We start from the raw sequence: 23299 nt of genomic DNA, 5'->3' as shown, positions 1-23299 counted from the left end.
GATTTTCACGCATTGCTATACACTGATTTGCGGCACGAGCGAAGCGAGTGCTGCTGGTCGGGGGGAGGGGGGGAGGCATCAAATACACCTGTCAATAAAGATATTGATTTATAATCTATTATATTACTTTCTTTTGAAAAAAGATCTTAATTTAATTAAATAAATTAAAAATGATAAATATATTATAAATTAACTCTGATTTTAAAACTAAAAAAAAAATAGAAAAATGAAATAATAATCGTAAAATGCATAGAAAAAAAAATTAAGAAAAAAATCTGTGTGTTTTTTCATATAATTATTTGTTCAATAATGAATTTATTTATTTTAAAATATCTATCAGAATAAAAAATATTTCTCGTTTTTTTTTTTTTTGTAATTTAAATATTTAATAAGTCTCATTTCATTAAAATAAATATTTATTTCCTTTAATTAACTTAGTTTCAACCTAAAATCATCGACACATAACAAGACAGATACATTTATAACAATCACAAGTAAGGTTAGGCTTATAAACATAAGTAATAGAGTGAGCGCGACTACCGACTTTCGGACTTTTGGCCGCCTCGTGTCTCGGTGTCAGTGCATGAATACATTATTTCGGCTCCCCGTCGTAGGGCGCATGCGCGACTTGATCACGGCATAAAACTGAGGCTTTCTGCCGTGAAATCGCAGCGGGAACCCCATACTTTCGACCGGCGTAGTAAGAAAATTATTTTTCTGCCCTCCAGGCGGAAAGTGGCAACTTTGGTCTCACTGCGCTAAACAAAGTTGCCGCTTTCATCCTTCCTCGGACAAAAAAATATTATACAGCCCTTGGGAAGTAAAAAAGAAAACCTCAGATCACATGTTTGTTGACCTCGGCTTCGCCTCGGCCAACAATTACATGTGATCTGAGGCTTTTCTTATTTTCCTTCCCAAGGAGTGTAATATACTATTACTATCCCGAATAATCGTATAGGGGAAGGTGGCCCAAAGCGGGTACCCCGCCTAAAGCGGGTAGGCGCTTGTACGCCGACGCATGAAATGCGAGGGACAAGTTACCCTGTTGAAAATCTCCAATAAGATCCCATTAAAAGCGACAAAAGCCACTTAGAAACCAATAAAATTTATGGGTTTCTAAGTGGCTTTTGTCGCTTTTGATGGGATCCTATTGGAAATTTGAAACAGGGTATGTACATGTCGAGGTTACCCGAGTACTTCCGAGTTTCGCTCAGTCCCAAACGAGCCTTAATGAAGTAGTATGGCGTAATGACACGCAATTAAAAAAAAATTAATAATTTCTTAAAAAAATTAAAGGTGTGTATTTTCTGATTATTCAAAAACGAATACACTTATTATATCCTTTATAATTTTCTATTAATTTGAGCCTATTAAAGTTAAAATTAAGAGAAAAATATTAACGTTTTGTTTTAGATTATTTGAGGTTAGCATCACTTGAATAAAAACGTGTTTTCGGGCAAAGCGGGTAGCAGAGTTGATACCCGCTTTGCGCTGATATTGTTTTATACTTATTTTTTTGAGTTGTGAGTAAATATAAAAGGAAAACGGAGCAAGCTACCTGGACGGCAATGACATATTTGCTATTTTTAATTTTTGACTGCATAATTTGTCATTTTAAAAGAATTTATTTACAAGTTACCGATTGAATAGTCATTTATATTGAAGTATTGCTATATTTAATAAGTTAATAGTTCCTATAATAGTATAGGAATGACTCCTATAGCATTATGGGAACCATTCCCATAATATTATAGGAATAGTTCCCATAGTATTATGGGATTAGTTCCCATAATGATATAGGAATAGTTTCTATAATAGTATAGGAATTATTCCTATAGCATTATGGGAACCATTTCCATAATGGTATAGGAATAGTTCCCATAATTTTCTTTCCGTGTAGTTGATTTTTTTTTTTTTTTTTATTAATTATAATTCAATGGCACTTAATTACATAGCTATTTGTAATAGGAAACTGTGTGCTGTAATTATGAAGGTAATAAAAAAATTATATCGATTGTTAAGTTTTGCGATAGTCATGCCAGATCCACATATACAGACATCCGGACAGGCTCGGAAATTTTTTTTCAATTGGTTATTTCTTACACTAAATCAAGTGAAAGTTAGTTTACAGTGTTGATGAGAAATTGTTGATGTGAGAAATTTTAATGGTGAGAAATTTTTGTCATGAGAAATTTCAGGGATGAGAAATTATTGGTATGAGAAATTTTAGCGATGAGAAATTTTTGGCATGAGAAATATTGCGGTATTAATTAAGGTGGGGAGTTCTTTTAAAAATATCAAAAGCATCCACATTCATATTCTTCTATGAGTGCAATATGATAAAATAGAGACATTTTTAATTTAGAAAGTTGGTTGATTTTGGTAAGGCAAGGGTTAACACTTTGCGTTACGAGGCGTGCAATACAAAATGTGATTGTGCACAATTAAAGTAGTCGACAACGTATTTGTTGAATCATACGTAGTTTCCGTAATAATCAGTGGATACTTTGAAATAATTAAAAAATAACCATAAAATGTATTGCTTTATCAATTATTAATGATACAACAAGTTAAAGAGTAGTTGCCTCTAAATAATCGCCTTTAATCTAGATCACATAATTCACAAATCGACGGCGTCATAACATCTGATAACGCTCGAAATCATCTTGAAATCTCGGAATTTCCACCGGCCAAATACATCCAAGGAAATAGTACACACAGTAGTTAATTGTGATAAAGAGATAAATTGATAACACATTAGATCGGTCATCTCACGGATATATAAGTTGGTATATCGATCCTCAGATTATCAGTTATCGTTGTGTTGGAAGACAAGATGTTTAAACTTTTGATTTCGCTTATTTTTTTCACTGCCGTCGCTGGTAAGTTTTAAATCAGTATTTATTTATCACATTGATTTCAAGTCTTCTCATAAAGTATTTCGGTCGATGAAAATATTTAAGTGTATTTTTATTAATTTTAGCAGATAATGAAAAGTGCATGATCTTTTATACCTTTTCACTCAAAAATTCAAGTGCTTTGTCAACTTTGGTCTTTTGTGCATGAAATTTTAGGTTGACCATTTTGTTCGGACGGATATTAAATTTAAGAATATTGTGTAGTGTGATAAATTATCGTGAATTTTGCATTTTTTTTTTAGTCAAACATTAAATTTTTTTAGATTTGAATCACAATTTATTGTAGTTTTAAATACAATAAAAAAATTATTCTATTTGGAAACAAGAAAAAGAATTTACAAAAATTTAACTAGAGATAAAAAAAATTAATTTGTTTTTTCAAGCCTTCGTAATAGAAAAACAAAATTTTCTGTTCAGCAAATTGATACACGGAAGAAAAATTTACTATTATATTAATGAGAAAAATTACCGGTCCGTATTATAAAGTTAAAAATTAATGATACTTTTAATATTTTTTTACGACATTGTATTCGTAACCAAGTATTGATAGAATTGTAATAAGATCTTAATAAAATTTAGTACACATGTTTCTCAGACGATTACCTCTAATAAGTTCAAAGATGAGTTAAGTCGATCAATGAGTTTAGAAATAATAGCCATTTGAATTTTTCTGAAGATAGTGAAAATTGCATTTTCTGTCTTTTTATTTCTAAATAATATTTAATTGAAATAAGATAGCTTATTTCTTGAAAATTTATCTTGAGGCTGATGAAATTGCGTCGTTAATTTGATCTATAAAACATTTACCAAATGATGATTTTATTAAGATCAAGAATTTCAATTCCTGCCAGTTTGTGATAGATAGGTTACTTTCTAAACATGAATTAGTGAAAATTCACTGGAATAAGTGAATATTAACTAATTCTAAGTGCCAATCGAACCACAGTGGTTCCAGTGAATTCCAGTGAATTTTCACTAATTCATGTTTAGAGAGTAATAGAACTAACGGTGGTTTGATTAAAAATTAATTGTGATTTTTAACTGATAATTTAAGAATTTATTGTTTGATATAATTTTTTTAACTATTAATTATATCGAAATCTACTTTCCAATTCAATTATTCTATCAAAAACTTTATTTTTACCATGATTCTCTCAGTTTATAAATTTAACTAATATTTTATAGTAACGTAAATAAGCCCTGATTAAACAAAAGGATTAAAAAGTATTTAAAGCATTGAATTTTATTTAAAATTTTTTCAAATACAACCTTTTATGAAAGTTCAGTACATGAAGGATTATTTTTGATCCTTTTGTTTTTTTAAGAAGTACCCGAGTAAAAACAGAATTCCGCCGCACCACCGCCGCAACAGCGCTGCACGGCTTTTTAAGCGCCGCACCACCGCTGCACTACAGCCGTGACAATTTTGGTTATTTTATAAGTGCCGTATCACCGCCGCACCACCGCCGTGACAAGTAAAGAATTTATCTATTCGCCGCACTACCGCCGCACCAGCGCCGTGACAAGTAAATAAATTTCTATTCGCCGCACCACCGCTGCACCACCGCCGCACCACAGCTGTGACGCGCCCGGGTAAAAATAAAATTATTAAGTTTGACGAAAAAATAATAAATTTCGTTCGACCGCCGCACCACCGCTGCACCACCGCCGCACCATACCACTGTTTGATGGTATATACATTGAAATAATATATTCATTGATCATTCAAATAGCTTAACTAAATTTTTTCAGTTAAATATGGCTTGCAGTGCAGTTGGCAATGTTCGAGACTTCTATGCAGACGATCCAGGTTCGAATCCCATCACAGTTCAATTTTTAAAATTCTTTCAGAGTATTTCAATAGGCGTACCGCTTCTGTGCAACCCGAGGACGAAATTAAAAATCTACATCAACAATACGACTAAAAAAATCAATAATTTCGCGGTGCTTTGGCCTGATTTAAAAAAAATTTTTTTTTTTAATATTACGCATTCGATTAAAAGGAGGTTGATCAATAGGTCTTACATAAAGATTTCAAGTCGCATTATTTATTAATTAATTATTGCGTGATAAATTAATTATGATACCATTTTTTGTGAAATTGTAGGTATGATTTAGCATTGGTGCGGCGGTGGTGCAGCGGTAGTGCGGCGATGCTAGGGAGAGTAAATTTTTAGCGTGCGGCGTAATAGTCCGCCAAACGGCGGTCGTGCAGCGGTGGTGCGGCGGTATGGTGCGGCGGTGGTGCAGCGGTGGTGCGGCGGTCGAACGAAATTTGTTATTTTTCCGTAAAAAATAATAATTTCATTTTTACTCGGGTAAACAACGTCTTCCATTGCATTAGAATATTAATGCTACACGGTCAGCTGATGCGAGCTATGGGCGCCGCCATATTGGCCTTGGTTGCTCTATTACGTGGCCAGCTGTAATGCGACATGCGATAGATGAACGAAAAATTTTGGGGCGATAGAAAAAAAATTTCACTTTAAAAATAACTTTTACAATAAAAAAATATTTATATAATTACAGCTGATCCGTTAAGAGGGTTTCCTTTCTTCGGACGGTTCCCAGGGCGAATCGTAGGAGGTGATAACACAACGATCGAAGATGTTCCCTACCAAATAAGCCTCCAAGTGTACGGCAGGCACAACTGTGGTGGCAGCATTATCTCAAAAGAATGGATCGTTACAGCAGGCCATTGTGTTTCTTCATCCGTAAGCACCCACACAATCCGCGCTGGCACAACTTTTCACAATAACGATGGATCTCATCACACAGTCGCAGAAATAATCCGTCACGAAGGCTTCGGGTCAGATGAATCAGGATTCCCGATTAATGACGTAGCTTTGATCCGGGTTAATGAAGTTTTTCAATTCGATGAAACGAGACAACCGATCCCTCTTTTCAACCCCGATGAGGAAGCGATACCCGGATCTATTTCCGTTATAACTGGTTGGGGAAATACCTTGTCGGAGTTTCCAGACAATTTACAAACTGTCAACGTGCCAATTATCTCAAAAGCACAGTGTAATGAAAATTATGCCAGCTACGGAGGAATTCCTGAGAATGAAATTTGTGCGGCTTATCCGGGAGGTGGTAAGGACGCCTGTCAAGGAGATTCTGGTGGACCTCTCGCTATCGAAGGACGCCTTGCCGGGCTTACGTCCTGGGGGATCGGGTGTGCTCGTCCAGAGTATCCCGGAGTTTATACAGAGGTTGCGGCTTTCCGATCTTGGATTAAGCAAAAGACTGGAATTTAATTATTTGTTCTAATAATAATAAATAATAATTTATTTATTTCATTAACGTGAAAAGTGTAAGATATTCGACCGTCGTTAATTATTAATTAATAAATTTCTTATAAGAACCTCAAGTATTTTGATATTGTAAATTAGATAAAATTATTTTTCTAGATGTATTTTAGAAAATCAATTTATAAAAATCATGAAATCTCTTTGATATTGTTTGAATATATCAAAAATAATTAAAAAATTTTTTTGCAATTTTCGATCATTATCTGTAAATTTATTCGGTTAAGTTTTGTAATGGAGTAAATATAATGTAAAATAAAAAACAATAAAAAAAAATTAGAAAAACGGTTCACTCTAAAAGCCATCCCCGCATGAAAATACTATATATCGTTAAAAATATATTATACAATATATTGCATATAAGTGATGAATATATGGCGGCAAAATTGTCTATATTGAAAAGTATAACTTTATTTTATATATGGAACCATGTATTTTAAATAATATATTCATTAATATATGGTGATCCATATATTGTTTAGTATATATCATCTGCTATATTACCAAATACATAAAAACCATATATAATATATCATGTACAATGTATGAAGAATATATGTGACACCATATATTTATCGATACATTATTTTAAGTATAAGGTATCATTATATAAAAAGTTATACCGATACACGTATGGATCGTGCATACATGAAGCAAATATATTGATGAATATATGGTTTATACATGAAAATGATATATTTATTTACAATATATTTTTTTATATCATTGTGGCAAAATTATAGATATGATTTTATATATCGTTCCATATATCACATTATAATATCAATATATTTAATCATATATTTTGAAACATATAAACCTTTTCCAAGCGGGTCCCTGCAACTTCCCGCTAATTCCATTCCTGGGCGCTTAAAATTGTACTAGACACAAACTTTTCACAATACTGGTGGATCTCATCACACAGTCGCGGAAATAGTCCGTCACGAAGGCTACGGGGCAGACGAATCAGGGTTTATGATTAATGACATAGCTTTGATCCGGGTTAATGAAGTTTTTCAATTCGATGAAACGAGACAACCGATCCCACTTTTCAACCCCGATGAGGAAGCGATACCCGGATCTATTTCCGTTATAACTAGTTGGGGAAATACCTTGTCGGAGTATCTAGACAATTTACAAACTGTCGACGTGCCAATTATAGCAAAAGCACAGTGCAATGAAAATTATGCTAGCTTCGGAGGGATTCCTGAGAATGTAATTTGTGCGGCTTATCCGGAGGGTGGTAAGGACGCCTGTCAAGGAGATTCTGGTGGACCTCTCGCTATCGAAGGACGCCTTGCCGGACTTACGTCCTGGGGGATCGGGTGTGCTCTTCCAAATTATCCCGGAGTTTATACAGAGGTTGCGGCTTTCCGATCTTGGATTAAGCAAAAGACTGTAATTTAATTATTTGTTCTAATAATAATAAACAATAATTTATTTTTCATAATTTTAGTTTTCATTAACGTGAAAAGTGTAAGATATTCGACCGTCGTTAATTATTAATATAGTATATTACATACCTAGGTCAGTAAAATAAGAAAAGTCTTAGATCACATGTAATTGTTAGCCGAGGCGAAGCCGAGGTTGACAAACATGTGATCTAAGACTTTTCTTATTTTACTGACCTAGGTGTGTATACTATTTTTCTGCTCGACGTAGCCGGAATGTGGCAGCTTTGTTTAGCGCAGCGGCCAGAAAGTTGCCACTTTCCGGCCGGAGGGCAGAAAAATAAATTTCTTACAAGGACCTCAAGTATTTCGATGTTGTAAATTAGATAAAATTATTTTTTTTAGATGTATTTCAGAAAATCAATCTATAAAAATTATGAAATCTCTTTGATATTGTTTGAATATATCGAAAATAATTAAAATTTTTTTTTGCAATTTTCGATAATTATCTGTAAAATTATTTACACAGTAAAAAATTTTTCGTCATTGTGTAGAGTGCTAAAATTTGTGTGTAGAATTTTACACTCTCGTGTGCAGAATTTAACATTCTAGGGTGTTAAATCATTAAATCAACACATGAGAATGTTAAATTCTACACACTAGAGTGTAATATTCTACACACTAATTTTAACACTCTACACAATGACGAAAAATTTTTACTGTGTAGTTCAATTTTGTAATGGGGTAAATATAATGTAAAATAAAAACAAAAAAAAATTCATCAACTTTATTACTATCCATTAGGGTGTGCCAAAATTCAATTTGCGTGAAGAACCTTTTAAAATTGGAATTTTGAGTTCCGCTTTTAAGAGGAGCTGTGTTTGGGCATTTCCTAAGATATTTTGGGTTTAGACGATTTATTTGATTTTCATAGAATTTTTAAACAGGAGCTTTGTTTGGGCACTTCCGGCCAAATGCGGAAATTTCCGCAGATATTTTTTTAATTATTTATTACTCGTTTTATGATGTGTTAAAATCTATGGTAAGCCTATAGCTTCGAAGCATACACTGAAAAAAAAGTTTTTTTCTACCAAGGAAATGTTTCCTTATGGTTAAAAAACTGGTAGTATTCTTATGATTAAAATACGAAAGTTTTTTAACTATAAGAATACCGTTTTCTCACTGTCAAAAAACTAGCCTTATAATAAAGCGTGGTATTTTAAGGTTAAGAATACCAGTTTTTTTAAATCAAGAAAACTCAAGTAAAAAATTTAGTATTCTAGGAGGAAAAAAATTTTTTTTCCGGTGTAGTACACACTTGGTTTTGAAGTAGATTTGCAATGTACTTTTTGTAAAAGTGAAATAAATTTTCTATTAATTTTTAAAAAATTTAACAAAATTCCTAAACCATTGTCTTACAAAAATTTTCTAGTACTCCAAATTAAATTAAATTTCGAACAGTAATTTAAAACCCACCAATTAGTATTACCTAATTAGTACTACCTCGAATCGATCAGTACTGTGTTTCACATTCTTAATTACATATTCTACGTGTTACGTCCGTTCGGTCTATATGAAATTCTCAAACGCCCTATCTATGTTTCCGCACCTCAGTCATACCCACTATTCAGCCCTATTTTACTCTATTATGTTGTTATAACGGTAGTAATTGTTTTCATCTATCTCAATTTTCATTCTATTATCCTACAATTCCGATAGCGATTTTCTACCCGATCTTTTCTACGAGGTTTATTTTGTAAATGAGTTTACAATATCTTCATATCCTATTTGATTAAGAATGAGTTACCAAATTCCAACATGTTTTTCTTCAAACCACAGTTTTTCTATAGTTTTTTCTTCTTGCTTTTTCAATCACTCACATTTTCTCGACTCCGTTTATCTTCTCCAAATCGACTCTCGAATCTTCCTGTTTGATCTCATAGCTATTTTATAGAATTTTCTCTGCAGTTTCTCAATTATCTCGACCTTATACTTGTGCTCGGAATAACATCACTGTGTTCATCACATTCTGTCTCCGTCTTATTTTTCTTCTATTTTCTCCATTACTCCTCATATTGCTTTGCGCGCCTTTTTGAACCTTTTTTTTGCTACTCTTTCTGTTGGTCAGCACTATTTCTTGCGATAAACTAGAACCTTAGGTACTTGAATTTTTAAACTTCTTCCAACTTATTACCTTTAGATATTGATTTTTTTAGTGAATAAAGAAACTAAATTTTTGGTTCATCTACTTCTATATCAATCTTAATGTATAAATCTGCAGAATTTTTGAACTTTGTATCGACATTAAGATGTTTTATTTTTAGGCAATATTTTTTTTCGGTCCTACCTGAAAATCTGATAATTTATAGATAAAAAAAATTAGGAAAACGGTTGACCCTAAAGACCATCCCTGCAACCCCACTCATACGATATCTAAGCGCTTAAAATTGCACTTATAACGTTTTTGAGCTCTTTGAGATAAAAAATATAATTTGTATATTATTTTGAGCTCTCCGAGCTCAAAAAGTTAGCTTTCTTAAACTTTTGAGCTCTTCGAGCTCATTTCTAATTTTCTTAGCGGGAAGTTAAAAAAAAAGCAAGTAGTTATGACTGTTAATAAATAGAAATTGAGATTCGTAAACACATCAATATATTTTTCAATATTACATAGTGAATAACATGATAATCCATTTCATTTCAGTTCACCGTGAATAAATCGATCGTAATATTATCGTCACTCATCACACAACAAAACATGCAATTTAAATTTATTATTTCATTGAAAAATTACTGGATTATTTTATAATCAACAGACAGTATGTGCACTTTTTAACCTTTGAGATGAATTTACACCATCAACAAATTATTTTTACGGTAACCAAGACTTTCGATTACGATTTCGCTTGTATTTTTTGATAGTCTTTTGGAGCTTAGAGCGCTCAATTTTTGGTTCAACTCTTGACATCGTTTGCTTATGATCGGTTTTATGATGAGTAAACATTTTTTCTATTATTACTTCAACACAAAAAATTAATAACGCTATGATCAAACTAACCCCGAAAATTTTGTAAGCAGGGATTAAATCGTTTTCGGTTACTTCATCTAATTGTTCAGAAGTTTCAATTTTTTCTCTCTTTCTTATTTTCTTTATTGGATTAATATAATGTTTTGTATCCAATAGTTCACTATGACCACAAGAATGCAAGAATTTTTTATCATCGTCAGTAACCCAGATATTTTGGCTTAAGATATCCTGATGTAAGTCCGGATCGTAAAAGACATGATAACGATGATCGAACAAGTTTTGCAAAGTATCAATACTGTATCGAGACGGTCCAGCTAAAAGAGCCGATATTTCATTCTAAATAGGTGAAGATGCCGAAAAAATAAAAAAAGATGCTATGACAAACACAATCCGCATCGACAATCGACCGAGAGGCGTCATTATTCCCATATTAAATATCAGACTAAAAACATCTAGAAGAGAAACACTGAATGCGAAGTAATTGTGTATTAGTATAAGAAGAGCAACTGATAGTATAACAATGATCTAAAGTAAAAATATTTCATAATTGTGTTCGCTGACAATTTGACTGGTTATTGCAAAAAAAGTCCGTTTTTGAGTTAATATTGAAAATTTAATTTCTCTATAATAAGCCAGTATGTCGGTATATTTGTAATTAATATTCGCAACTTGCATATTTTGTTCGTTAATATCGTAATTACCACTAGCTAATGTTTTCAGGTATCCTTTTTTCAGAGCATCAGCGAAAGAATGATGAATAATATATTAAGATGGTGTCATATTCAACAAACTGAATAAGAAATTCACAGATGGTGTTTTTGAATTTGGAATAAATTTAAAATTTACTTTTTTAACATCAATCACATCATCACGAGTAGCATTTTGTACCTTAAGTATTACCGTTGTCTTAATTTTATGATTGCCTAGCGTTTTAGTTTTGTCAAAGGTACCCGCATGAAAAAACTATATATGGCTGAACATATATGGAAAGTTATATGGGGAATATGTGATCATATATAGCGGCAAAATTATATATATGAAATAATAAATGTTTTGTTAATATAATGAAGATTTATTTGATTCAATATAAGTTCAAATATATTAGTGCCGTATATTACTTAGTATATGTTATCAAATATACTATTATTATATAAAAATTACTTATATAGAAAACTATATAATAGATAAATATATTTTTCGTAAAATATATGTTGAGATAGATTATTACTGTATACTTTCATTTATAAAATTTCAATTATATGGCAATATATATTATTTTATTATAAAATACCATACATAATACCAGATATTTATGATATGTCGAAATAGGTCAAAACGGAAAGATTAATAAAAAAAAAAAAAATTAATAGTTTGTCGTATATCTTAAGTTTCAAGAGCAACTTGATCAATCGAGTTTACGGTCGAAGCAAATCTGAATTTCAGTAAATTAGTAACACATCACGAAATATTTTCTCTTTTTTTATAACTTTTTTTCAGAGAATTATTTGGCCTCAGCATTCTATTGTAATTTTGGTACCAATGCCAATATAAAAATTATATTGAACATATAATTTAAAGTATATTTTAAATTATACTGAAAAATACATTGTTCTTATACTATTTATAATATAGTGTTGATTATAATATGTACGATATATTTAATCATATATAGCTGAAAATATAATTGAAATATATGTTATGAGTATAACATCAATACATAATACTACATATATCATTATTGTATATATGAAACGGCAAAATTTTGCATATGGGTCCTTATATAATCACATATATTTTTATATATGTAAAATATAATTTTTTGTATATGATGAAGGATATATAGCTTTTTCATACGGGAATGTTGTGACAAACTCTCCGATCTGTAATTCATAGTAAAATTTCGTTAGCAAAACGTTATGCACTGAATGATTTGTATGAATTTTATAATATTTACCATTATCAAAATATTGATAAAATAGTGTTCCCTTCTCAGCAATTTCTTGACTAGTTCTTTCAGCGCTTCTCCATGGATATGGTGCGTAGTTAGTAAATGGGTTGTAATTGTAGATTATCAAATTGCCAGAATCAGATTCTCGACACAAATAAAAAGATGACAGTATATTGAGTACTCCACGTTGTTGTTGATTTTAAATTATCGAACAGCGTCTTTAATTTTTGAATCGACCCAGAAACCGACAATACATATGTCGGGTATCTCGGATTGAAAACTTGGATTTATTTGGATTAAAAATTTTTATCGAGAATAATTGTAGGTGGCTCTACGATTTCCCATGGAATCTTGTGAATTTTATCATACAACTCTTCAGTAATAACAACAGGATTGAGACGGTCAGAAAAACAAAATTCAAGAAGTCGTTTCTGTAAATTATAAGTCAGTGAAAAAATCAAACTAATTGGTGAATACTATTAAAGTACAAAAATAATCAATTACAACATCACTGTAGAAATCAACGTCTGAATCGGTTTGAAACGAACTGTAAGTTGTTATTTGACAACTCGACACTTCTATTAACATAGAAATCAATATAATTTCTTTTACTCTCATTTTCACAATCAACATAATCACATCGATTCACATTAACTGATTTTTAATTAAACAATTTATATTTTACATTGCATATGTTCTTAAACATTTGAAGATGGCATAACTACGTATAACGATGTATAAGTTAGTCTGTTCGCTTCTGGGTCTCCATCGCAACTGACCTAGTATTTGCTAGAACAACATAAAAAAATGTCCGTTTCTTCCATTATGATAACTAATTTTGCATTGTTAATTGTTACTTCAATCGATTGTAGTATATTGCAGCTTTCAAAGTAATGAATGCGTGTTTTTATTTTCGTTGCGTGGAAACACTTGAACATTAATAAAAAAAAATGACTGTGAAAAATACTAAAAAATAAAATAACAATATTTGTTTAGTGATAAAATAAAAACCAAATATATATTATTTGACCATTTCATAAAGTTTCCTACAGGATTACAGCATCCTTTACTATTAATTAGATCATTTTTCTTTGTTCAAACTTTTTCAACCCATGAAACACAAACCATTTTATCACAACTTATAAAAATACGATTCAATTCATTGTGCTCTAGATTCTCGTAGTAGACAAAAACACAACTTTGAGCACGACAATGGGAGAGATTATAAAATAATCATAAAAACTTTCTGCAAAAAGTTAAAAAAATCCAACGATTTAAACACTCACAGTGGAAGAAAAATAAACATAAAAACTTCTATTTTCTCCGGAAATTGAAAAAATTTAAGCTGTAGAATAGAAAAAACAAATATAGACTTTTTAAAATAATCCTAATAAGAAATACGTAAATAGTGAGGTAATTTGTTCGCGAAGTTTTTTATACTTATTCTAAGCTGAGTGTACATAGCCATGATAAACCAACTTATAACACGTGTGATTTTTCCAAATTGCACGTATTTTTAAAGCTGAAATATTTCAACATTGAAAAGTTTAAGGTAGTTCCTCCGCGACAGCTCAGACAAAAAATTTTGGCTCACTATCTATGTTATACGTATCGACAGAGCTAAGGTTGTAGATTTTTTAAAAGTTTTTTTAACGTTACTGTACCCTTCGACTACTGTATTCTCTATACATATACACACACTACGGTTTCAGTGGATAGCGGCTATTTTTCGTACCCCCTCTTCTAAAAATAATCCTCTAAAAGTTAAATTTATTTTAATTAATCACGAAAATAGCGTAGTAAATAATTTTAATTTTTTTTTTAATTGTTCGAAATATGATATTCTTCATACCTCTAGTTTTTCGATAGAGTGGTGAAATTCCTTCGATAGAAAAAATTAAAAAAACTGTCATTTTCCCACGCTTCTCCTATGTTACATGTACAAAAAATGTAATTTTCAATTGCAATTATCTCAAGTTAGGTATGGTAAATCGTCTTCAAATCTTAACAGCATATGAATTATACATTTAATGACTTATATTCAAAGTTTCGAGGATTTCTTAAAATATTGCTTTCATAACCGTACTACCTTAAGATCGCTTACAAAAAACGTCGTTAAGATAATCACAGGTTTTGATAGTAAGTAGCGAAAAGTAACTAAACCTCATGATGCATGTTCCTGTATCTGAGCACCCGAGAAAAAATATTTATATATAAATTGGTTATATATGATTATATATGAAAAATGGCCAAATATAATCATATATAATTATATATAACAATATTTAATTATATATTTATTACATCTAATTAATTATTGGGTTAATTTTATGGATAGAATATTTAATATGGTCCTACGCAATTCTGTGTAACCAATTAAAATGCAAAAAAAAAATATCTAGATATAATTTTATAGCTATAACACCAGCGGTCACCCATCCAACTATTAACTCATCCAACTATTAAAAAGTCTTAGATAATAATGAATCTATGATCTACATAATGTATCATATGAGTTTATCATAAATGGAATATAAAAATTGATTTTAATATATATTTGGATAGTCATTATTCATAATTTATTTATTTTACCGAATTTCATTATAATATAACACTTATTTAAATATTAAAATAAATAATGATTTTACTATTAGGTAATAGCAGAGCAGACCAAAAGATCTCATAGGAAATGTGACAAATTTTGTATTTCAGAATTATTTAAACGTAATTATAAACATCATTTTACACTTTTTGTGATTACCAAAAAAAAAATTTTTTTTCAAAGAAAAAATTTTTATGTCTGTTAATTATATATAAGCATATATAATTATATATACTTATATATAATTATATATGGGACTATATACAATCTTGCATGGCTGTATATTGCTCCATATATAGTCATATATAATTGTATATGATTATATATATAACCTCATATACAATTCCATATATAATCATGTATGATTATATATAATTCTATATACTTACATATAATTGTATATGGAACTATATATAATCCTGCATGGTTGTATATTGCTCCATATACAGTCATATATAATTATATATGATTATATATAACCTCATATACAATTCCACATATAATCATGTATGATTATATATAATTCTATATACTTATATATAATTGTATATGGAACTATATATAATCCTGCATGGTTGTATATTGCTCCATATATAGTCATATATAATTATATATTATATATAACCTCATATACAATTCCATATATGTATAATCATGTATGATTATATATAATTATGTATGATCATATATAATTGTATATAATTATGTATGTGATTCCATATATAATCATATATGATTATATACAATTATATATAATTATATAGAAACATTTTTTCTCGGGCACGACGAATCTCATTACAATGTTAAAGTGAAACGTTGCTTACGGCAGTTTATAATTATCGAGTCTAGTGCACTATGATAGCAATTCCTTGTTACTAAATGTCACTCGTACCAAGATGATATTCTGCTTCCAACCCAACCGAGAAATAGAGTATTAGATGTAATAGCCTGTTTTAAATCTCCATTTTTTTTATTTATTTTATTCTTGTTTAAAATGAAGCTAAAAAAAATTCGTTTTTCAACAAATCAGACTTACAAATTTCAATTTTTTTTATATTTATTAGATTCATTCCTTCGGAGATTTAATTATTGCTCTAGATTAATTGTAAATTGAGCTTTCAATGTGATACGCTTGCATCTTTAGTGGATACTTACTAAAAAAAGAACTTTTACTACATAGTCTACCGCAGAATGTCTACTGTCCACTGAAAAAATTCTCCACTTTCAAATATACGACATTAATAAATTTTTCGCTGCATAAAGAAATTTAAGATTAAAATTACCCTGAAATTTGAGTTAGCCAAAACCATTTAATTAAAAGAAGGAAATGAAGTAACGAAATTAATAAAAACTAGTGATTTTTTTTTTTTTAGCATGTCATACTTTTTAGTAAAAAGAAAAAAAATAAGTACACAAATTTTTCACTATTAGTATCGACAAAAATTGCGAACTTTTTTTTATCATCAATGCATGCAAAAAAATGGAAAATCTCAAATAACATGCCGCTAGCTTCCATATGTTATAATAAAAAATAAAAATAAATTTTGAGAGCTATTAAAAAAAAATAGATGTGCGGGTTTATATTCATTGATATTTGTTTATTTTTAACAATTGAAGGGGTATTGCATTCTAGAGACACAAATTGTTGGTATTATTTGGAAGTGCAATAAAAAAAAAATTATTTCTACCATCCATTGTTATATCAGATATTTATTGATCAATCAAAAATATACAAAACAATATTCAAAGCAAAAAAAAAAATTCAAAAAGTTGTAGGCTGGTAAAATGAAGGTTTCAAAAAAAGTTTGCTCATGAGAGCGTAATTCTGACTCTTCTAGTCACTAAAAAAAAGTTATGTGTGTAAACAGTTAAGATGCTCCTCATCGTCTGAAAAGGAAAAAAGTACAAAAAAAAAATTCGCAAAATGACGGAGATTAAAAAAAAATTCGTTTTTTAGACTTCCGAATTTTTTAAAAATTCTAAAGACGATAAATAATAATAAATAATATTCTTAAGGTAGTTGGGTCATGCGAGCAAAATTTCAAGAAATCTTCCAAATCTATATATATATATATATTTATGACGTAAATAAAACACCCTCACGTGTTCCGTTATGTCAACTACTTACAAGTCGATACGCATACATTGGATCGGTCGCAGAGTCACTGTGAGATCTCTGTTTACTAAAAAAATAAAACATATGGCCAACCAAAATAGGAAAATTCGGTGTGAATGCCAATCAAAATGTTTTAATTACAAATAAATGAAGCAATGTCAAGCTTTGATGTTGAAAAGGGTTCTTCATTAAAGTTTAATAACAGGGCTGAAAAAAAAAAAACGAGTTCTAAAATTGTATATATTTTTAGTTTTCTTGACCACACCACCATGTTTCGGCATTTATTTCTACTAAAGTGTTAAAAAAACGGGTTTATTCAGACGGAAAAAAGTAAACTGTAATATTCACTCGGATTCCGGTTAGTTTTTATAATTTCAAACAGTAAAGCGGACATCGGGGTGGCAAAAATGTAAATATTACAGAACTTAATGTAGAAAGTATAAAAGCCACAGTTTATAATTTAATATCCAAAATAAGTGATTAGTAGTTTTCACTATAGTAAATAACGACTCTTTCATCTTTAAAAATTACAGTTTCAAACAGTAAAAAATGCCATTTCAATAAATAGTCCATATTATGAAGAGAAGGGGAACTTAGATGAAAGAGAAAGGGGTCTCACTCTGGGAGAATTTAACATTTCAAACAGTAAAAATTATACTTTCAAAATATACATTTTACCAGTCTAAGCAAGTCAATAATTACAGTTTGACTTTTAGCGTTGCGTTTAAAATTTACCATTTTACTTTGTAAATATTGACGTTGCTTGTATTAAAAATTTACTAACTTTATTTTATACTTTTTACATATCATAACATCATTTTTTAGGTACGAAATGATAAATATTAAAGTCTGAATTCTTAATTATTATACTTTAACATTTTAGACATTTACCTAGCGAATATTACTGTTTGAAATAGTGTTTTCTTCCATGTAAAGAGTAAATTGTAACGTTTAAATTGTTAATATTACAATGTGAATAGTAAAATTACAATTTTACTGTTTGAAATGGTAATTTTTAGCAGTTGATCATTACTTATTATAAATCGACTGTTATTTATTACAGTTTACTTGTTTCCGTGCACTAAAATTGATAATTAATTTACGAAACAGTGTTTTTAATTAGTTCAGTAATGATTCTTCTTGCCACCAGTGTATTTTTTTTAACATTTGCAATTGAAAAATCCAAAATAGCACGCCGCTAGCGTTGATAAAAAATAAATAATAAGCACTGATAAATATTGGCAAAAAATAAGCAAAAAAGAAGTTACTCGAAATCTTAAAAGTTTTTGCAATAAGGGATTTATCAAACTCTAAAATCATAGGAAATTCCGACCATATGATAATGATAAGGCTACAAGAACAAGCCCAGTTATAATGAATTAAAAAATCCCACTATCAAAATTTGTATTTTTTTTTTAATATCTTAGATAACGTTTTTCAAAGTATTAGATAGTAAAAAAAACAATTATACGATATCTCAAGTGGTTAGATAATAATAAAAGTTAATCAATCCAAGGATGTTCTCGGCCAAGAGCCGTATAAATATTCGATTGAATTTAGGAGTGAGATCAGTGTAAGACTGCCACCAAAGACTTTAAGATGATCAATTATCCAGCACTAATTATCGGCTTGGCTGGCCTTGCAGTAGGTAAGATTTTTTTAGTACTAATTTTTAGTTTTCTAGTTTCCAGTGAGAATATTTTAGTTTATCATATTTTAAAGCCTTCACTAATGAAGTTGCTCAAAATTAAAAAAAATTTTTTTGACTGTCAAAAACTGTTTTATGCTTTAATTTTTATTCTCATCATTCTAAAGAATAATTTTTTTGTAATTTTTCCACAACAGTATGTTCATTATCTATCGAACTAACAAGAACAACAAACACTCAATTCCCCAAACCCAAGCCTCTCGCGAAGAGCCATGAATAAGAGGAAAATTAAAAGTATTTCATCCTTCCAGTAATAACCGCTCATCCGAATTATCTACCTAGAGATTTATCGGATGGACGAATTGTTGGAGGAGAAGATATCGAGATCGAGGATGTGCCTTATCAAGTGAGCGTCCTGGTTCGAGGACGTCATAAATGCGGCGGGAGTATAATATCGGACTACTGGGTTCTCACAGCCGCTCATTGTACTCAATTTGCCCAACGAATGTATTCTGTTCGTGCTGGAACTGTGTGGAAGGACCAGGGTGGAACCATTTACGAAGTTGACAAAGTGGTTAATCACGAAAATTACCGACTAATATTCGATATTCCAATGGATGACATAGCGCTACTTCGATTAGCAACACCTTTTGTCTTTGGAGACGCTTGCCAACCCATAGATTTGCCCAATAAGGGTGAAAAAGTTAAACCCGAAACTCAGACTGTCGTCACTGGATGGGGCGATACAAAGAGCTTCCCCTTTAATGGCCGACTTCAAATGGTCGTTATTCCCACAATTAGCATCGAAAGTTGTCAGGAAGCTTATGATTTCACAAAGATTCCAGATGAAGGAAGAATTTGCGCGATGACTCCAGACGGTGGTAAAGATGCTTGTCAAGGTGATTCTGGTGGTCCAATGGTGGTTGATAAACGGCTTGTTGGGATCGTATCTTGGGGCGTTGAATGCGCTGTTAAAGGAAATCCCGGAATTTATACGGAAGTTCAACACTACCGCGATTGGATAGAACTAATTACTGGATTTTAATTTTAGTTTTTTTTGTTACAACTTGTAGAATATATTTTTATAATAAAAATTTTTTTATAATTAACGTTTTATATACACAGAGAAAAAATTGGGCATTTTTGTGATAAGAAATTAAATTGTTGAAAATTTCAAACAATTTTATTTCTTAGCTGAAAAAATAAAATTTTTCTCACAGTAACTTTATTGTTGAAAACAGTTTTCTAGATTTGGAAAAAAAAAATATTTTGGATAAAAATTCGTAAGTTATCTATGTAAAATTGTTTTTTTTTTTTTTTTCAAATTGAAAAAAACTTCTTTTCATATGCTTGCAGTATTTATATATATTTTAGTTTATCAATATTAGTAAATTTATTGAACTTTTCGTTAGATTACTTGTGTAAAATTGTAAATCTGTTTCTTTTTTTTTTTATTCGATAAAAAAAATATAAAAAGTTTAGAAAATCTAAAAGTGCACGCCTCATAACGATCATTTATTTTTTACGAAAAAAAATAAATTGTATAATTGATTTTTAAAAGAAAAAAAACAATCAAGTAATTTCTTACAGAGTATTTTCTAATTTTTTTTTAAATTATTGGCACCCATTTTTCTTGTCATATATGCGCACGCAGCCCGTGTAAAAATGATATGATATCATTATGAAGCTCATAATGAATATCATAATGAATCTCATATTTTGGCACTAATATGAGATTCATATAAGAGCCGTATCAATACTTTGGAAACCCGTAATAAGTAAAATACCTGTGAGAACGAATTTTTGTTAAGTAGATTAGTAAAATTTTCATTTTTTCTGTTAATCAGAGGAAATATATAATAATTGAGAAAAACAGTATTTTTATCATGCACTATACTGTTGAACTACTTAACTTTCCTCCTTGACTTTCTTAACTTAGAAGAATATTTAGAAAAACATTGACTATCTTGGTTTAAAAGAAATTTTTAACTGAAAAAATTTTTTCGTCTGAAGATAATTATTTTTTATTTTGAAAACAATTGAAATCGTTCTAAAAATTTCTTTAATTTAATTATTTTGCATTATTTCCTATTCATAGTTATGACTCAATAACTTTATATCACGATTTAAAAAGGCTAACAATATCATTATGATTTTATGCTGATATGACCATCATTAAATTTTGAATTCAATTCAATATCATTATGATTTCATAATGAAATTATGTTAATATCATCACGGAGATACTACACTGATAGAAGGATTTATTTGTATTAAAAAAATATTTGTTAATAGTTAACAAATCATTTATTAGAGACCATTTTTTAGTATCAAACAAATATTTCTTAGTATTTAAAATGATTTGTTTGTATTTAATAAATCAGATATTCATTTATTAAATATTAATAAATCTTTTTAAATACTAAGAAATATTTGTTAAGGACTAAAAAGTGGTCTCTAATAAATGATTTGTTAAATATTAACAAATATTTTTAACTATAAACAAATCCTTCTATCAGTGTATCCTAACGAATTTCCAACAGTAATAAAAAATTTTTTTTTTGAATTATGAATAAAAGGCAACAATATCATTACAATATCATAATGTATTTGAAAAATTTCAGCCTGATTCCATCATGAGTTTACATAGATACTATTATGACTTCAGTATGAAATTATGCGTTTGTCACTATGGATTGGTCACGAATCCCCATGTGACCGATCCGTGTAGATCAAATTTTATAATAAAACATAATCAAATTACTAGAAATTTTCTTTCTCCAACAAGAAAAATAAAAATTTTATAATCTAGTTAAAAAAAAAAAAATTCGTTCCCATAAGTATTTTACTTATTACAGGTTTTAAATGTATTGATATGGCTTTTATATGAATCTCATATTAGTGTCGAAATATGATATTCATTATGATATTCATTATGAGCGTCATAATGATATCATATCATTTTTACACGGGAGTGTAAAAAAATCTAGTAATTTCTTGATCTCATTTTAAATTAATTAAGTGGCGCCATAGTTTTTATGTGAAAGAAATAAGAAAAGTTCTTCTGTTTTTGAACGTGTGTATTATAGTCAATTTTAATAAAAATTGATTAAAAAAAAAAAAACAATACTACTTAAACTAAGCTACTGATATGAAATACGGCATGTTCATCGAATTCTGCAATTAATAAAAAATTCCGGTCTTGATATATCAATTTGTTAAACCAAGATCAGGACGTCTACGTAAAATTTTTATCGAAACGTTTTTTTTTTTTTTTTTTTTTTTTTTTTTAAAGTAGCAACATAAAATGATTTTAAGATGGTTATGATGCGATTTATAAGATGGTTTAATTTAAGTGTAAATCAACTCATATTATTGTATAAGTGCAATATGGTTGTGAAAGAGGAATTTGAAGATCACAAAATTGCTTGACCGTGACGAATCGGAAGTAAGGCACTACCTAACCGCTTCGCGTTATGGAGCATGCAATAAAGTTTAAAATGTTGCTCCATAAATCTTATTTAGCCAGAAAAATTTTCATGCGATGGATCTCCCAATTTTTGTTTACTTTTCTCAGCATAAAAATTTTTTTTTGCATTTAAACAGTGAAAAAAATTTTATTTCCTTAGCTCAAAAATAAAATTGTTTAAAATTTTCAACAAATTAATTTCTTATTACAAGATTGCTAATTTTTTTTAAAATAAATTTTTTCTCTCAATTTATATCGATTATTATTTTTTACACTGTTAAAAAGACCATTTTGTCTCAAGAGAAATAATCTTTTAAAGAAACTTATAAAGATAACCAATTGTTGGACTTTAACAATTTCTTATCATAGGTTTTGTCATCTTGGCTTAAGAGACCAACATCGATCGATAACTATTGTCACTTGATTCAAGAGTGAAATTACGAAGTAAATATTTTTGTTCTTGAATTGAGTAGTTTTTAGTCAGTAAATTCAAATTTAAATTTTATCAAATAGTTATTTTAATTTTATTTCATTTTAGAGTGTTTTCATTTCAAGGAATGTTTTTCAGTATAAAATATAACAAGACGAGTAACTTTATTATTCATAGCTGGGTATAGTATCAGGTTATCTGACGATTACGACGAGCGGCGACAACAGCGGAAGCGGTAACGTTTGCATTGCAAAAAATATTGGAAACCTTCTAAACAATGGCAATTCAGTATTCTGAATGGTAATTTTAATAAAATCATCTCTTATTCCATCTTTCGCTTGTTATGAAGATATCGATTGACATTACGAATGCATTTTTTTTTTCATTATTTATAAGTAATAGTATACCGATCATATCAATAAATTATAAAGCATCAATATC

The 23299-nt window shown here is 29.6% G+C and overlaps 4 protein-coding genes across 21 annotated transcripts in view; 3 read left to right on the top strand and 1 right to left on the bottom strand.

Moving 5' to 3' along the window:
* The window catches only part of LOC123263674 (glutamate-gated chloride channel), a 168465-nt gene that overhangs the window by 127575 nt on the left and 17591 nt on the right, over window positions 1-23299 (bottom strand). The window lies entirely within an intron of this gene.
* LOC123263679 (trypsin-1-like) lies at window positions 2745-6224 on the top strand. Its single transcript, XM_044726622.1, has 2 exons — window positions 2745-2882; window positions 5448-6224. The coding sequence occupies exons 1-2, from the start codon at window positions 2837-2839 to the stop codon at window positions 6176-6178; spliced, it is 777 nt and encodes a 258-aa protein (XP_044582557.1). The 5' UTR covers window positions 2745-2836; the 3' UTR covers window positions 6179-6224.
* On the top strand, window positions 7125-7636 carry LOC123263682 (trypsin-3-like). Its single transcript, XM_044726625.1, has one exon. It carries the CDS (start codon window positions 7205-7207, stop codon window positions 7634-7636), a length of 432 nt encoding a protein of 143 aa, XP_044582560.1. The 5' UTR covers window positions 7125-7204.
* LOC123263678 (trypsin-3-like) lies at window positions 18841-20075 on the top strand. Its single transcript, XM_044726621.1, has 2 exons — window positions 18841-18959; window positions 19271-20075. Exons 1-2 carry the CDS (start codon window positions 18911-18913, stop codon window positions 20002-20004), a joined length of 783 nt encoding a protein of 260 aa, XP_044582556.1. The 5' UTR covers window positions 18841-18910; the 3' UTR covers window positions 20005-20075.

This window comes from Cotesia glomerata, linkage group LG4 (assembly GCF_020080835.1).
Source record: "Cotesia glomerata isolate CgM1 linkage group LG4, MPM_Cglom_v2.3, whole genome shotgun sequence".
Classification (NCBI taxonomy): Eukaryota; Metazoa; Arthropoda; class Insecta; order Hymenoptera; family Braconidae; genus Cotesia; species Cotesia glomerata.
This window is presented reverse-complemented; position numbering and strand designations above follow the sequence as displayed.

Bases quoted from the DNA above. Each gene is read 5' to 3' on its own strand.
- LOC123263679 (XM_044726622.1), top strand. From the start codon at position 2,837: ATGTTTAAACTTTTGATTTCGCTTATTTTTTTCACTGCCGTCGCTG. The intron at 2,883-5,447 runs GTAAGTTTTAAA...ATATAATTACAG, and splicing joins TTTTTTCACTGCCGTCGCTG to CTGATCCGTTAAGAGGGTTT.
- LOC123263682 (XM_044726625.1), top strand. From the start codon at position 7,205: ATGATTAATGACATAGCTTTGATCCGGGTTAATGAAGTTTTTCAATTC.
- LOC123263678 (XM_044726621.1), top strand. From the start codon at position 18,911: ATGATCAATTATCCAGCACTAATTATCGGCTTGGCTGGCCTTGCAGTA. The intron at 18,960-19,270 runs GTAAGATTTTTT...TCATCCTTCCAG, and splicing joins CTTGGCTGGCCTTGCAGTAG to TAATAACCGCTCATCCGAAT.